This window comes from Mustela putorius, unplaced genomic scaffold (genome assembly GCF_011764305.1).
Source record: "Mustela putorius furo isolate JIRA1106 unplaced genomic scaffold, ASM1176430v1.1 tig00003853_pilon_pilon_pilon, whole genome shotgun sequence".
Lineage (NCBI taxonomy): Eukaryota > Metazoa > Chordata > Mammalia > Carnivora > Mustelidae > Mustela > Mustela putorius.
The window spans coordinates 63,942,914-63,960,492 of NW_025422005.1; the positions used below are offsets into that span (position 1 = coordinate 63,942,914).

General features: G+C 45.5%; 1 protein-coding gene across 1 annotated transcript in view; it reads left to right on the forward strand.

Moving 5' to 3' along the window:
• The window catches only part of ST6GALNAC5 (ST6 N-acetylgalactosaminide alpha-2,6-sialyltransferase 5), a 169,179-nt gene extending 151,817 nt beyond the window's left edge, over window positions 1–17,362 (forward strand). The window contains exons 4-5 of the mRNA XM_004758168.3: window positions 866–973; window positions 12,794–17,362. Coding sequence (XP_004758225.1) covers window positions 866–973; window positions 12,794–13,025 — 340 coding nt within the window. The 3' untranslated portion in view covers window positions 13,026–17,362. The remainder of the gene's footprint in view (window positions 1–865; window positions 974–12,793) is intronic.
• Window positions 17,363–17,579: the final 217 nt, after the last annotated feature.

A 17,579-nucleotide genomic window follows, 5' to 3' on the forward strand; every position in this document is an offset into this window, starting at 1 on the left:
ATTAATATCCACAGCAGCAAAGCAATGGTAGACCGAGTCATTCTCAGAGGGTCAAATTAGACCTTGATGTTACGTCTCCACGGTTATCCTTAGGCATGGCACATGGCTGGAGCTCAGCACAGGTGTTTGAATGGACAAATGAATGAATTTAGGAACATACACATTCACTCCTTAAATTTTGTCAATTCAGTCTTCTAATAAAAAAAAAAGTTTTAGAGGGCTCTGGATGTTCTGAGGTAAAATAAAGCAAATGCTCAATTAAGCATAAGCATTCCTGTGGTCCTTTTTCTCTAGTAATTAGCCCTTTCCCAAATGAATGCACTCTTCCTAAAAGAAAAGACATTCAATCAAGATGTCAATGTTAATTCATCTAACTGAAGGCAAGCTTTTACCCCAAGATTGTTTGATCGATCAATAGATATCAGTCAATACATAGTCACATCTGTGTGTTTATACATATTTAATAACCTCTTCATTATTCAGCCTGCTTGGGGAACAAGGAATATTTCTAATTAGTCAAGTATTCTAGTTAATAAAGAGTTGACATGTGGGGACTGTCACCTTAAAGAGCTTGGGTTGTGGTCCTACACACTTATACCCTGAAACACTCTCATCATCTCTGATGATATAGAAGTCGCTTGAGCACCCTTTCCTGTCATAACCCACCATGGCGGAAAATGGATGTCATTTATCACTTACTGTGGAATACGATGCTATTGGTGAGTGATTTCTACCTGGTAAAGTTACAGCTGTTTACCGACTGAATAGAGAGAGAGAGTCAGCCTTGCTCCCCAAAGGATTTAAGATGGTCGTGGTTATAATGATGACTTCAGCAGCTTGTGGACTTCTCTGTTGTTGCTTCCAGGAAGATCTCCAACACTTGGCTCAGCACTGGCTGGTTCACGATGACGATCGCGCTGGAGCTCTGTGACAGGATCAATGTGTACGGCATGGTGCCCCCAGACTTCTGCAGGTAGGATTTATTCTGCAAGTGTGATTCTTCAGCAGGGTCGTGCAGGGCTTACAAAGGTCTGATTCCAAGTATCAGCCATGAAACCTGTCTAACTGTCTTCTCAAAGCAATTAATTAACACGTCCCAAGTTCTGGTTCTAGAAACAACAAACAGCATTTAATTATGTGATATAAAATATTGAAAGTTTTTGTTTGCACTGCTGGAGAACTAATCCGTCTTGTGGGCTCCTTGTAGCCTCTGAATATTTATCAACCACAAGTAATGCAATAATTGGCATAATATTAATGATGAGCAAGCATTAAGGAATATTAGTTTTATTCTCATTTGAAAGGAATGCAGTAATTTTTAATGAATTAAAGAGGGCAATTTCTTTGACGGGAAGGCCTGTTTGCTAAAATTAAAATATTGCTCTGGGCCTCTTTTCCTCCCCACGTCAGTAGCCTTGGTTTGTACTTGTAAGGCCAAAAGCACAGACATAATGATTTTGATGTGCCACTTTAAAGGGAACAGACGCACATCTCCCCTGCTACCCCTCCCCCCATACGGGCCCAGCCAGCACTGGGTGCGCACACACAGCCGCACCGGGAAAACCTCAGGGCCTGGTTTGCGGAAACTGGTTTGAAAATCCACCTGTGATTGAGAGTAGCGATGCCGGTATGTTCAGAAAGTGCCCTACTTTTCGGGAGTGCCTGATGACCTGCTCATGGCCTCCATCCTGATCTTCAAATGGCAAAACCCGGGGTGGGGGGCATTTTGAACTTGCTCATTAAAATATATGCCTGCTCATACCTGCGTGTGTTTGAAACCTAACGACTTCTTGAAGGCCGCGGGCCTTTTACACGGAATCTGAAGTTGGGAGATTGGACGCAAGGACAGAGGACTTAATCATGCTCATTTGCCACTTTGCCACTTTTCTCCCACTCTCTTTAACCCAGAGACCCGGCACAGCGGCCGTACCAGTTTGTCTGAGAGAGTCAGGGCACAGAGGAGAAAGCTGGGCAGGAGAGGCCTTTGATAGTTGCCTAGACTCCCTGGTCCCCAGGAGGGATGTGATGTGGTGAGGAAGGCTGTGGGGTCAGCTCCAGTCGGCTCTGCCGGGCCACTTCCTAACTGAGTGTGACCTTGAGCTAGTTGTTCGGTCTCTCAGGAGCTCGGCTTCCTCCTCGTTAGAAGTGGACTCGGTGATCCTGGAGACTCAGCCATGAGGTCGTCAGTGGATGAAATAAGTTAGTAGATGTAAAGTGCTCGGATCTGCGCCTCGTACATGGCAAGAGTTAGCTTGGACCCCCACCCAGTCCCTCGTCACTTAACTCACTAGGCTTGCTTCCCTAGTTAGCAACCCACATGCAGAAAGAAGGTAGGATAGTGTAAAAAAAAAAACCAGGGGCGCCTGGGTGGCTCAGTGGTTTGGGCTGCTGCCTTCGGCTCCGGTCATGATCTCAGGGTCCTGGGATCAAGCCCCGCATCGGGCTCCCTGCTCCGCAGGAAGCCTGCTTCCCTCTCTCTCTCTCTCTCTCTCTGCCTACCTCTCTGCTTACTTGTGATCTCTGTCTGTCAAATAAATAAATAAAATCTTTAAAAAAAAATATTAAAAAAAAAAAAAAACAAAAAAAACCCAGCCAACTGCCTCCTCAAGCCAACAGGCTAACAAAGGCAGTGGGAGCAGGTGCTTATGGACACACAAAGGGCCGTCACAGTTGATAGCTATATGGCAGGTGTAATTATGTAACATTGCCTTCAGGATGCCAGAGAGAAAGAGCATGAATAAATTGAAATGTTAATGACTTCTAGTGTTCAAGGAAATATTCCATTTATTATGGAAAACAAATGAAAGGCAAGTCAACCTGTCATTCCTCTTACTCCGGGTGAGTTCATCACGACTGTCCATAGAAGGGAAGCAGCTTTCAGGATGGCCCTAAGAAGGCCGTCAAGAGACTGTTGGTGCACCTTATGCTGTCACCGTCTCAGGCGTTCTTTTCCCCAGCCCCCATCCCGAAGGTTCGACGGTTGCTCTCACAACACGCTTTCTCCAAGAGCTCTTTGGAAGGACCCTGTATTCTGTGTCCTGGTAGAGCAAGTGGAGAAGAATGCCGGGTGTCGGGCAGCAGACACGGTGAGGCTGGAGGGAGCGCCCTGTACAGTCGTAATTCCCGCTCAGGGAGGCCGAGAAGGGAAGAACCAGAAGCGGCACACGCTGCCTCCCAACTTCCTGTAACCTTTGTCTCCGCGACAGGTTAGCTGAACCACCCAGTTAGCAACCCCGGGACCCTGAGTCTTGCTTCCCTCATGTACAGGATGGTAATAAAAAAACAGCCAAAAAAGCCAGCAGGTCATGGTGAGGATTGCATGAGACCATGAATTGTAGTAGAATGTCTGACTCCGTGTCCTGCACACAGCTCGTGCTCAGGAAAGACGATTAGTATTAGGAATAGTACTAATACATTAATAAGATATTGTAAGATATATAAAATAATTATTAATGTTTTCCTAAGTACTTGAGAGTTGCCCCAAAAGTTACTAAGAACTTTGGCAGGTTCAAAGACTAGGACACAGCTGTTGCCTTCTAGAAACTTACTGTAAGCCTTATCCACACGAAGACGTAATGAACACAGCACAGCCACTTGGAGTCAAAGGACTCTCGCAGACAGTATCGATCACTGGAGAATGAAAAAGCAACTTGGAAGTCAGTCCTGCTGCTCATCTAGCCGTTCCCCCTTTTGTTTTTATTTTGGAGGAAGTTGAGAACTCTAAGGGCCAAGCAGGGTTTGTGTGTCCTGGGCTCCAGGACTTAAGGAGGTAAGCTCTCACCAGGACCCAGGAATGGTATGGAAGTTTCTGGGAGATAGCAGAGCTCAGGCTGTTTGAGCCCACCAGAACACAAATTCTCCAAGGGCCCTGAACTTTTTCCAAAAGAAGAAGAGAAAATAACCACTTCTGCTGCTCAGAAGCTATGTGACTTGGAGAAAGTTACTTGACTTTACTGACCTTAGTGATCTTGGGCCAGTTACATACTCACTGTCTCACGGACTACCTCTGTAGTATAGTGACTTAGCTTCCGTATCCCTAAGATGGTGACGACAACAGTACTTACTGTGAGGGTTTCCATGATAATCTCATAAGACACTAGATGAGGAAGGCTTGGTGTATGTTAAGCGTGGTGTATATTAGAAATGCACAAATGTATCAGGTGAAGGGACGCGCTAATAGGCAAGTGTGGGTGCCCATTCCCACATTTTAAGGAGATGTCCAGCGAGCGGTATCAAATGATGCCCAGGGGGTGAGGAGAGCCTGGCTGCCCCACGGGGACTGGGCTGCACGTGGCCTCCAGCTCCCACAGGCCATCACATGGGGCAGCTCAAGTGAACTCGCCCATTCTGTGGCTTCCCAGTGTCTCGCTAGACTAGAGAGTTAGGCATAGGGGGCCGGACTTCAGCAAGCAGAAAGGAAGCCAACTGCTGATTTGTGGTAAAGCAACTTTTTCTGACTTTAAGACGCAGCTAGTATCCTCAAAAGGAGTTATTTGCTAAATTAACCACAGAGACTTCATTCCCTCAACCAACTCATGTTGGGTACTGAGGACGTAATTAGGGTTGAATAAGACAGTCTCTACCTTCAGTCCCCTTGGGGTCACTTGGACACAATTCGGTCAAAAGAGCCAGAAAGCTCACGAGGCACCTGTGGGAGAAAATCCACACTGTCTGCCTATGAGTCGCATCTGACCCGCAGCTTTCCGCAAACATCCGCCTCTGACTTTCTGCCGGACTCAGAGGGGTCCTTGTATTCCTCTGACCCTACTGGGTGGAACAGTGCAAGAGAGAAGGAAGACTGGGCCCACCTATCCCCCCTCCGCCAAGAGCAGATCCACTTCTCTCTGTGTTACATCCGGGCTCTTCTCTGACAGGAGTCGCCTGGCAAATAAGAACTCTGACGGCCTCCGGTGTGAGCTACAGTCCTGCTGCTCTCTGGTCACATGCCTTTCGGGAGAATCTAATCATTGCCTTCTTATTGCTGGGGAAGCAGAGGCACAGAGAGATCGAACACTGGGCTACTTCTGTGGTCATCTCTGTCAGCCTAAGATGACAGTGACCCAAAGGGAACGTCAGCCGCCACATGCATGGCATGAGGGAGGGAACAGAAGATGAGAGGGAGTAGGGGACTAAATTATTCCCCGGGGGAGCAAAGAGCTGAGCAATCCCTGAGGGACCGGTTCCCAGGATAAAGGTGGACGGGCTCGCCCCTGCAAGCCGAGAGCTCCCCGTTTCCATCCAGCCCTCCCAGAGCTCTAGCCTCCCTACCCCTCCACCCACAGGCCCTGAGTTGCTTCCAGGAGTCATTCTTTGGCAAGAAAACTTCTCGTAGCCCCTAAACTACTAAGCACGTGGACTCCTCATAGTCCCACATTCATATTTAAAACCACAGATGGGAGCAGCGGATCTATAAATGGATAGACACATTCCTCAAAACCTGGCCAAATCTAACAGAATGAAGGTCGTCTGTGGGGCCTTGGTAGCTTGGTGCCGAGGTAGCTCCTGACTTGGTGCCGAGGTAGCTCCTGACTGCTCTCCCCAAGTCTGCTCTCTGTGCTGCTGGAGAGACTACATCTGACTCAGTTCAACCCCTCAGTAGTTCCCCAAAGCTTTTATTTTATTTTATTAAAGATTATTAAGGATTTTATCCAGAGAAATACAGAACATAGGTAGGCAGAGTAGCAGGCAGAGGGAGAAGCAGGCTCTCTGCTGAGCGGGGAGCCCAGTGCAGGGCTTGAACCCACAACCCTGGGATCATGAGCTGAGCCAATGACAGATGCTTAATGGGACCGAGCCACCCAGGAGCCCTCCCCAAAGCTTTTAGAACAGAATTCCCACCCCCTTGCTTAGCACACAGCCTCCAGGACCTGGCTTCTGCATCTGCTCTAGTCTCCCCTCATCTTCCCACACAGACTTCTTTTTGCCGTAGGGAAAACTTAGAAAGGAGCTCCCCCTGCAGACATCTGGCCTTTGGCCCTCAGCTTGGAATTTGCAGCCCCTTCTTCATCTGGCCGATCACTGCTGGTTCTTTAAAATAATATTAATGGCTATTTTTCTGCACACACCACACGCTGGTCCTGTGCTTAGTATGAATACATGTGCCATTTCATGGAAGCCTTGTGATAATGCCATGAGATAAACATTACTCTCATTATTTCACATGTCAAGCTTGAAGACCTAAAACAGCCATCCGGGGTCATGGGGCAGGGAAGTGACAGAGCTAGGGTCTCCAGGACCTTCCTCCACGGTCTCACATGCAGCAGGCCCTCCTCCTGCAAGCTTTCCTCACTCCTGTCAGACCCTGCCTGTGCCCCCACTGGGCCCTCTGCCAACCCCGCCCCCGTCCCTCACCCCCTACTGCCCCAGTTTGTCGGGATCCTTTATTTGCCTATAGTCTCGTCAAGAGGAGGGGTCAGTGCTCTGTCCAGACTTGCGTCTTCAGGACTTGTTTTTGTGTCTGGCACATAGTATGTACTCAGTATTGATTGACTCAGTGAATAAAGAAAACCTTCGTTACCTTGGCAGTGTGTAAGAAACTGATTCTATAGTTATCCCAAGCCCAGAAGTGTCCAGTGAATGAAAAATATAATTAGCAAATGACCAATTCAAATCTGAAGGGTCCTAGGACATCAGTGGCGGCCACCTGTTCGTCGTTCTCAGCTGGAGTGAGCGCTGGGTCTTCACAAAGGGGCTCAGCCGTCAGGCAATTAGTCTCCATCCTGCCCCTAGCCCTGGGCTCCAGGCTCATCGGTATTCTGAAAGCTGGGGAAAATTAATGCCACGTTGCACCAGAGACAGTCTCAAAATATATTTTTGTGTGGACAGTAGACCCTTAAGTCATGCCATCTCATATAGAAAGCCAAATCCATTCTCTCCAGATGGTCTATAAATTGCAATGAAAAAAAATCTGTTATCATTGCCTTCCAAACTAAGTTACGGTGAGTATTTTTAATCTCATTTTCCACTGTAAATTATTTGCGATAATAATGGGCCAAGCGTTTAAATTCTACCTAATAATCTTATTTCTGGTCATACTTAACACATTACCAAGTTTACAACTCTCTGTCACCCGTCGTTTCTTGAGTATTAATTAGCAGAGTAATGACTCAGAGTGATCACTGTCATGGAACTAAATTAATATCTCATCCATAATGTGAAGGACATCTCAAAGGTATCATGAATATCAGAGAGTTGATTCTACTAGAATTATTAGCTAGCGAACATTAATAAAGCTGCCGGTGTAACAGGGAAAGTTCTAGTTGGCGACAGTCCACTGTGTAGAATCAGATGCTTACAGAGACAGGTAGGGAATGGTAATGCACCCAGGAGGTTCACATTTTATGAAGTAGACTTCAAATATAGTGGTGTGTTTTTTCCCAGACAGTTTTCTTTGCCATGATTTCCTTCTTCTGTCTTTGCCCTGATTTGACCCACTCTTGGCAGCCCTGGGGTGTTTCCATCACCTTCCTCCCTGTGGGTACCATCATTCTATGAAGAGATGTTGTAACACCACCAGAGGTGCCGGAGTTGTGAAGGGTGAGTGGGAGTCCGGATGACTCACTCCGGCTCTCTGCCCCAGAAAGGGTGGACAGCGGCAGGCTCTCGCTGCTCTGTCTGCCCCAGAATCACCAGAATTAGTCCACTGGCTTCCAAGGGGTATAGACATTTTCCTTCTGTAAGAGGCTGTAAAAGAGTCAAGGGGACTCAGCAGGTCCCACCGGGCTGAAGCAGATGTGTGGGAAGGCCTGCTCTAGGAGCATTTCCTTCGGGATGCTACTAGTATCCCTAGTGGCCCGCAATTCAAGCTAATTTCAGAACACTCTAGACACTTGACAGCTGTCCATTCAGCTCTATTCTACTAGCATTCCTGACTACCTACTGGATGCCGGGTACCATGCCCGCACAGAAGGGTGTTTAGAGAGTCTGAGAGCTCTAGAGAGAGGCAAAGCCACCATTCCCTTCCTGGAACCTCTGTAGCCTTGTGGATACTTCAGCCGCAACTAACGGATCAGGGTCAACCCAGATCACACCTAGAACTGGAAGGATTCTCGCAGGCTTGTTGACATCAGGACGCTTCTGCCGGTTGTACAGCTGAGCTGCCAGAGATTCACAAATGGAACGTGACTGACTCCCATCACCATTAATATTCACGAGGATGACATTCAGGGAGCACAAGGGCTCTGCTGCTCACGCTGACGAGCTGCAGAGTGTCCACCAAGCCCGGGGCGCCTCTGTCCGCAGGTGCTCGGGAGAACGCAGCGAGGACAGAGTTGTTCCAAACCAGGTTCCAACAGGGGCCATTGGTACAGAAACCCACCTGGTAGAGCAGGTTTTCCGAGATACAGAGACTCGCTCTTAGGAGTTCCACTTTGGTCCACATCTGAGCCCTGAAACTTCTTCAGTTTTTCTGTCATCTCTGACATCTTTTTTGTCATCTCTAAAATAGGGGTCAGAACGGTACCTCTGGCATGGGGGCATTGGGAGGATTCAGTCGTGTCAAATGCGCAGCGCTCTGTTCGGTGCTGTAAAAGTAACTAAAGTCCGGCACCCAGGATGGTCCATGAGTGAGGCTGTGTGCTTACAGCCAGGACCTGGACCCCTCCTGCCCGCCGGCTCCTCAGCCCTCAGACGGAGCAATGACCCTGACCTTAGGCTCCCTCCCTTGCCTGATGGGGACGTGGAAGGGATCACGGAAGTGAAGCACCATAGCTTAGGAAGAACCTCACTAAATCAGCCGTCCTCAACCTAGCTGTGTATTTAGACTCTCATAAGGCGCTTTTCAGGGGCACCTGGGTGGCTCAGTGGGTTAAGCCACTGCCTTTGGCTCAGGTCATGATCTCAGGGTCCTGGGATCGAGTCCCACATCGGGCTCTCTGCTCAGCGGGGAGCCTGCTTCCTTCTCTCTCTCTCTGTCTGCCTCTCTGCCTACTTGTGATCTCTCTCTGTCAAATAAATAAATAAAATCTTAAAAAAAAAAATAAGGCGCTTTTCAACATTAACAAAGTTTTGCACTTACCAAAAGTTGCATAAGTAGCACAGAGAGTTCCTGTATACCCTTCACCTCCCTTCCCCTAATGTTAACATTTTGCATCATTACAGTCCAATGATCAAAACTAAGAAATGAACACCAGTGCGAAACTCTTACCTAAACAACAGACTTTACCCAGATTTCACCAGTTTTCCGGCTGAGGTCTCTGATCTCTCTGATCTCCTCCAGGACCTAAACTCCAGGATCCCTTCGCATTTATATATCTTGGCTCTCGGTCTCCTCCTGTCCGGGGCCATCCTTCAGTCTCTCTTCTTTTTCACGACATTGAAGAAATCTGGATATTGTCACAGGAGGTCGCTCACTTTGGATTCGCGTGATGTTTTCTTATGATTGGGTTGAGGCTGTGCATTCCTGGGGAGGGTACCACAGGAGCAGGAAGCCCTTCCCAGCATCCCACATGTCAACAGACACGTGATGTCAGATGTCTCAGTGTGGCAGTGTTAACCTTAATTGCCTCGCTAAGGTGGTGTTTGCTGGGTTTACTCACCTCGAAGTTATTATTTTTCCCTTTGTCATTATAAATATCTTGGGGGAGATACTTCATCTAAATAACCTATTTCTCTTCATCATTTTTCCCCACTAATGTTTCATTCATCGGCACACCTTGCTTGCAACAGCTGCAAGGCTGTTTTAGTGGTGATTTCTCTATTCCCTCATTCTCTCTAGATTTATTGGAATTCTTCTATATGGAAATGCCGTTTCTTCTTCCCTGTTTATTTATAGATTCAGCTATTTACTGAAATCATCATGGACTCGTGGGTGTTTCTTTCATTTTATGGGGTTTATAATCCAGTACTACCATTATTTATTCTGATACTCGAACTTCACGTACTTTTAAAATAGCTGTGCCTGGAACCCCCCTCCAAATCAATTAAGCCCGAATCTGTGGAGGTGAGACACAGGCAGTGGTATTTCTTTAAAGCTCCCTGTGTGCACTGAATGTTCGTTCTCTCACGACTCCCCTCGCCGCACCCTGCTTCGTCCCTAAAGAAACAAAAACCCTCCGCCACACAGTTTTTGCAGGATTTATTCCCGAGGTGACCCTTAGAGTGCTGATGACAGGCTGTGGCCCCTTGGGAAACTGGCTCTGAGATGATCGCCGCCCTCACACCTCCATGCCCTCCGCTTTCCCTGGCCCCCCCAGACAGGAACTGGGGTGCCAGACTCTCCTTTACAACAGTAGCCTCCTGATGTGGAAATTCTGCTGATGTATATTGCTGCTGGGTCAGGAGGAAGGAGAAAAAGCTACTTCAGTCTTTAAAGTCAGGTTTGAGGAAAGACCTAAGGAATGAGGACCTTATTCTAGGAAGGACGCAGTGGTGAATTACAGTAGGTGGCAGCTTTTCAGCGGGAGGGCTGTTCCCACAGGCTCTTCGGCTCTGCCCTCAAGGCCCACAAAACACTCCTCGGCCATTTGGGCAGAATTTTAAAGTGTGGAAACAATCCCACTTATCTGGACACCTTGGAAATCATAACAATTAAATGTGTAAATTTAATTCTCCCTTTCAGGGATCAATAGGGAGCCAAATAAATTTTCATTCCAAGAGATGGTCTTCCTGAATAAGGAAACTGATCTTCTAGCACCCGTTAGCTGGTTTCCAATTTCTCTGTATTCCTAGGTGCCAACTCAATCTCATGGTATTTTTAGAAGCTTAATTGTTTCTTTAATCAGATTGATTCCAGTAATATGTTCAAAGTGCAGATAAATCAGATTTAAAACCTGATTTATATTGGAATAAAAGCTTAACTCCAAGTGTACCATGCCACGGTGAATTCGGCACTGTTCCCCAAATTGTGCCATATGAATCTGGGGACATTTGTCTCACAAAGTTTTATCTTTTTTTGTTTATTCTTTTCTCCATGGTATTCAGTTCCAGCTTGAATTCTTCCTAGAATGCATTTTCTGTATGGAAATTACCCTTTGTTAAAACTTCAAGGAGATTCCAATTTCTGGAGTAAGTAAAGACGTGAAATCTGTATTAGTTAGACAGGGCTGGATCTGATGTGTCACTGTGGAACACAGAGATACTTCTGAGACAAGCCTGATGCAGATGCAAAGTATTAATTCGGCATACCATCCAACCCAGGAGGAGGAATGTTTAAATGCTGCATGACAAAAATAAATCTCTCTTCCTGGAAGAACTTTAACCTCAGAGGAGAGGCAGCTCAAAAGGTTTATTGTTGTCAGAGCCACAAACTTGACACCCCTCTTGATAAAAGACTTCGATCCCTGACCTCGGTAAAGTTGCTACTCTAGGAGCTATTTGTGTATTGATCTCGTCTGAAGAAAACAAATAGGTGTCTAGCAAGATGAACATCTCTGAGGAACAAAGGTACTGTACTTAGAGTAGAGCCCGAGTGCACCAAGTGGGGGCCCCAGGGCACCGGGCACGGAGAGGTGATTTGCCTGAGCCTTTTAAGAGAAGCACTGAAGCTCTACGTCAGAACCAGTTGGTGAGCGTAGCTCAAGACAGGAAGGTTTGCCTGTTGGGGTACCTTGACTAATTCCATCATAGACTTCAACATGGAAGAGGTGGTGTGGATTGGACTAGAATGGAAACCAGTGTGAGACCAGGGCTCTTTGGGGGTTAGATATTTTAGTAACACAGGGCACCCAACTGCCTCAACGTGTCAGTCCTTTGCACACCAACATCAAGAAACGAGCCAGGGTTTCTCATTTGAGGTGAAATAGGGATATAGAAACAGAAAAAAAATGTTGGGGCTATCCAGCTACAGTGTAAGGATTTAAGGATTTGGAATTTCTGGATTTAGATACTCTGGATTTGGGTCCATTGTCTACCTAGAACAAGAAGAAAATGGTGGCATCATGCTTACTGTTCTGTGGGATCAAACTAGGATCATCAGCTTTCCATGTTGGAGGAGAAATTGTCTTTAGAGGTTTGCTGTTGAGTTGTCAACGCCATATAAATTTCTGTCAACAGCAGAAATTTTAAAAGTATTTATTGAGGACCTACTAAGAACAAGACAAAGGCCTGCCCTCATGAACAGATTATAAAGAAGCAAACAGCAGCAATTCTGGAGAGGGATTAATGCTGTGAGAAAAATAAACCTGAGAAAGAGAGAGCATGCATGCAAAGGGACAGGTGTGAGGTAAATCCTCTCTGAAGAGGACATGTTGATGTCAGTACCCAGCAGTAAGAAGGAGTGAACTGGTTAGAAATGTGTTACAACCAGGTGACTGTCTTCACATGCCAAGGCCTGAAGGTCAAGCTTGGCAGAGCTGATGACCAGAAAGGCCAGTATGGCTGGAGCCTGTTTGGCAAGCCTGGGTTAGAAGAAAGCTCTGGAGAGAACCACCTCATGTAACACCCTGTAAGCCACGCTTTTATTATAATTAGAAGCTTCTGGAGGATTTGGTGGAGCGGGGGGATGGGAGGGAAATGTGGTGTGTTTTTGTTTTGGAAACATCTTTGTAGCTGCTTATGCTGAACTGACTGCAAGGGCAAGAGTGGAGGAACTACAGTGGGGGTCTTAGCAACGTGGGCTTTCTACGTCCCAAAGCCCCGCATGTCCCATAGTATACTTTTAATCTCTCTCTCTTTGATAGTGATGCTCAAACATTTATTTCACAACCTCAAAACCCTTCCACTTGCTTCTTGTGTACACATCAGGAAAACCCTCTGTTGGAACTGACTTGACTTGGAAATAGATGTTGTGCTCATCAGCCTCCTCAGTCATGGAGGTTTTTCCCCTTTACTCAGTCATCTCATCTTCCTCCTACAGGGATCCCAATCACCCATCAGTACCTTACCACTATTATGAACCGTTTGGACCTGACGAATGCACCATGTACCTCTCCCACGAGCGAGGACGGAAGGGCAGCCATCACCGCTTCATCACAGAGAAACGCGTCTTTAAGAACTGGGCACGGACATTCAACATTCACTTTTTTCAGCCAGACTGGAAACCAGAATCACTTGCTCTAAAGCCTCCGGAGAATAAACCTGTGTTCTGAGCAGTGAGGGTGCCAGACCAAAACCTCAAGTACCTACTGCATCAGACGCCAGGGCGCTGAACTTCCAGAGCTGGCAGACACACGAGAGGGACGGGACCGGGAGCAGGAAACTCCTCCATGACCAACACGTGCAGATGGCTCAGAGGCAGGACCGCCAAGCACTGCGGTTGGTGTGTAAGGAGAAAATTCCAGAATTACTATGTCCACACGAGCGTCATCCCTTGCAAAAGGGGTTACTTGGGGAGCTAAACGCCCATGTCAGTGATGCTGCCGTGGTCTAAAGAACATTCTGGATCTCTTTAAGTATCGCCTTCAAAACCGAAGCACGAGTAACTCAACGATGTTAGTTGTGTTCCTTTGTAGAAATGCCACATCGAAAGACCTTTTTCTATTAAGTTGTATCCTAACCTGATCTATAATCTTTGTCATCTGTTGGGCTCTGTATGTGTGATTTGTAAAAAGCGATCTGAAAGTGTGGACATGATTTCTGAAGAGCACATCTCCACTGACTTTCATAAAGCAAATGCCCAATATTTATTTATTAAAAGTTTTTTAGTGTACTCTAGGCCAGTATTTTTATAGATTATGATTATGTGGTAATTTATCCTTCTTAACTCTTTAACTCTGAATGATGGTTGGAAGACACCTAGAATGGGGCTGGTGAGTGACTGGGTTCACGACACTCATGGTTAGCAATTGATTGGCTTGGAAATGTCACGTTGGCGTTTTTTGAACCCTTGGGCTTCAAGAAGAGCTATGACATTTTCTAATGTAAAGAAATGTTCCAAATGACAAAACCGAAAACCAAAAACTGTGTTGTTACAACAAAAAGATACTAACAAAAGAAACTTAAAGATAGTTGTCTTTAGTAATAGTTGGTGTAGGTTACTTGGCATAAACCCTAGTTTCCTTGTGTGAGAATGATGTCCCTGTACCACATGACAGTGTAAGTTTCCTTCCAAATCTAAAATTCTGTAAGCCTCTCCTTGACCCACTTGAGAACCTTACACTTGGATTGATAGGGTTTCTTCAGTAGCAAAAGCCTGACTTCTGGGGGTCTTTTCTCCCCCTACTATTTATCTCCTTCTGTGGTTAAAAACACAACTTCCTCACTGGTCCCCATCGGCTACAGTCTACCCCCATGCTTTTCTGGTGTTTCTTGAACCCCAAAAAGAGGGAGGGCAAAAAACTAAGAGAGAGAGAACCTCTGTGGTGTTCCCTGGCTATAGGAGCAAGAAACAGTCCTTCTCTGAGTCTGTGAGAAGAGAAGACAAGGAGCTTCCCTAACAGACGACTCATTTATCCTGTGAACTATTCAGATTCACTCACTGCAAGTCTCACATGATAGTCACAGCCATTCCCTGGTCTGGAGGAGTATGAAGGACTTATTTTATCCAGATTAGTATGAAGGACCTTCATTTAAGCAAGTGATATTCCTCAAAATTAGTCTTTTTAAAAATATACCAGTGGGTTTTTTTTTTTCCACATGACTTAGAAGGCATGCACTTTTCCAATGCCACATTCAAAGGCACCAGCAAGTATTACGTGTGGAGACCGACATTGTTTCACAGAACCTGACCTGACCTGTGACTAAAGAAGGTTTTTCACATTGCCACTTCCTTTCGCTTTCCTTACTTAGTACTAAGATTCCATTCCCTTGCACTAACTAGTACTACTTATCATATGGGGTTCTGTGGTTGGGGTGTAAACACAGTCCGGATATTTATAGGACAGAAACAAAACAAAGTTGGGATTATTGTGTATGGAAACATATATGTGTTCTTCAGACTTTCTTGTAATTTTTAAAGAGACTGTAGAATATCATTCCAGCCCGATATCTTTTGTGGCATGGACTCCGGACACACGACCCTTTGTGAACATAAGAAAAAGAGTATGAATTTCATGTGATGGATTTATAGGCCACCTTTACCATCACTTGAAGACAATATGTTGTTCAGATGTAAATAGCTCCTTTAACAAGTTTTATTTTTATGGAAATTTGGAAAGGCATACTTGGGACCTGCAAAAATGTAGCTGTATTACCTAATCTGTAATATCTCAAATGCCTGGGTTATCTTTAGGTTTCAGGATTTGGTTTTTTTTTTTGTTTGTTTTTGTTTTTGTTTTAGGACCGTATGATAACTGCATCTTTTTTGTAACTTCTTCCTTCTTCCCAAATACTCAGTAGAGTGTAAAGCAACCAAATTCTGAAACCCCCTGGCTTCAATGGGAAATAGCTTACATCTAAATGTAGCTAAGATACGGCAGTATGGGAATTCATATTTTTTCAAATATGGTATAAATAGGTGTAAGACTGATCACTTGGGCAATGGTTTTTATTATAACACTTCAAGAATATGCCTGGAATTCTGATAGATTGTGCCGACGGAGCTGGCTATGGGCAATTGAATTCTTATCTTGCCACTATCATTTCCTGACTCTCGGTCTCAACACCATTCAAAACCACTAAACATCAACTCTGATATAAAAGATGATGACAGAACCATGTTTGCAGACCTCAGTGATTTCAATATCCAATTGTGTTGGGAGCCTTAGTCCTACTCGTTATGTTATACACCTTTGTCTTCTTTCCCAGCTGTGTCATCAGCTACCTCCTCGCTTTTAAGACCCCAGTAATACAAAGCCACAGCTGGCCGATGCATGGCGTCTGTTATTTCAATGCAAGAACATTTGGCAGAGGCCATTACAATAGATAGCCATTATGGGCAAAGATACAGGAATTCACAAACAAAATCAATCACTTCAAATGGCCCATAAAAAGAGGAATCTTACATTTAATATTCTACAGTAAATATTCACCCAAGAAAGCGTACATTAAAAGAACATTAGGAGGTAAATATTCAGTGTGCTGCATGGGGACTTTGCTGCGTGATTTCCATTATGGTTAATGGGTGTTTGGTAACTAAGTCCCTGTGCTTCACTAACCCTGGGATGTGCTCCTAAGGGCTAGACATAAAACCAGAGTGATTCAGGAACTTCCAAGGTCCTAAGATTTCAGAGCGAGAGCTCATCTTGAAAAAAAATAAAGGAAAGCAAAACACAAAATACTGACTCTGAAAGAGAAGTTCGCGGGTGTTCTCTCTGAATCCTGACACCATTGCTGGTATGTGCCTCAGAGGCCAAACAACACCTCTCTGGACAGACTCCCTTTGTCTCCTGAAGTATTCTCCATTACTGATCTATTTTAATCACATTAAAATTGAAGTATATCATCTCATTTTGAAGTAAAAATTCACCTCAAACGTTAGAATTATTGATTGGGAGGCTAAATGAATGTTAAGTAAAAGTGGACGGAACAAACTAGAATTTTGTCAGGATCCATGCAGTCTTATGTGAACATATCTGTACCGGTTTAATACCCACCCAAATAGTTGTCCTTATGCAGGGGTGACCGCATTTCAGAAATACACCCTGATTTCCACTGGGGTGATGACTCAGACTGTTAGTTCAGACTTACTCTGAGATTCCTCTTCTCTCTGTAGTGTTAGAAGGGGAGGGTAACACTCCTACATGTTTCGTCCCTGAGCCAATCCTTCCTTCCATCCTTCCTGCTTCTCTCTGGAACCTCAGTCCCACCCTTCCGCCATCATTCTCTCCTGATTGTCGTCTGTCTACACTGGGCTCTTCAACCAGCAGTCTTTGGAGGCTGTTAAGGTTGTTCAACTAGAGACATACCTGGGGAACAGGCATGGGGTGGGCCCTGCCAGGCAATGAGCACAGTAGGTGGGACGAAGACATCTGGCTCCAGGACTAGGTCGTTAAGAAGCATCATCTTGGTTTCCTTCGGGCTGGTAGGGGTGGGGAGGATCTTCAGGACAATCTTCAGTGCTAAACCAGAGGACAAACCCCGGGCAAACTGGGACAGTGGGACACCCTATTGAAAGGCCACCTCAGAGAAAACTAGAATACTAAGGCATTGGGCGGGGGATGTGAATTCACTGCCTAGGTTCTAGCAAATGCCAGAAGATGCTTCAGAGTGGAGAGAGGTGAGAGAGTGTCTATAGATTTGAAAACGAATATGAGCAAGCCCTCTATTCCAGCTCACGCATCCCCACCTACTCAGGGTATTGAGCCGCCATAGAAAAGCAAAAAAAGTCTGCAATCCTGTTTGTTTTTACTCAGTGCCCTAATATTCTATGCTACCTTGTATTATTGTTCCTGTCTCTTTATGTGTGTGTCCTATTAGTCTAATCAGATTGTAAGCTCTTGGAGAGCAGGGACTGTTTCTCCTTTGTCTTTGTAGCCCCATGCCTAGTACAGTGCCTTGCACACAATAGGCGCTCAATAAATGTCTGTTGTTGGTGATGACCTCTTAATGGTGGCCCATTGGATTGGTAACCAGTATATAGTCTTCCATTTGAGAAGTGCGACAGAACAGGTGATGAAGTAGTTAAATTTTAAGTGGGTTTTTACAGGGTCAGTCCTCAAACCTAGAACATTTTTAATCAACAGAACTGACCTAGATTTGGATAGGATAATGTAGCTGAATTCATTAGGTTTGTTAATGTTGGCTGTACTGAACACACAAAGTGA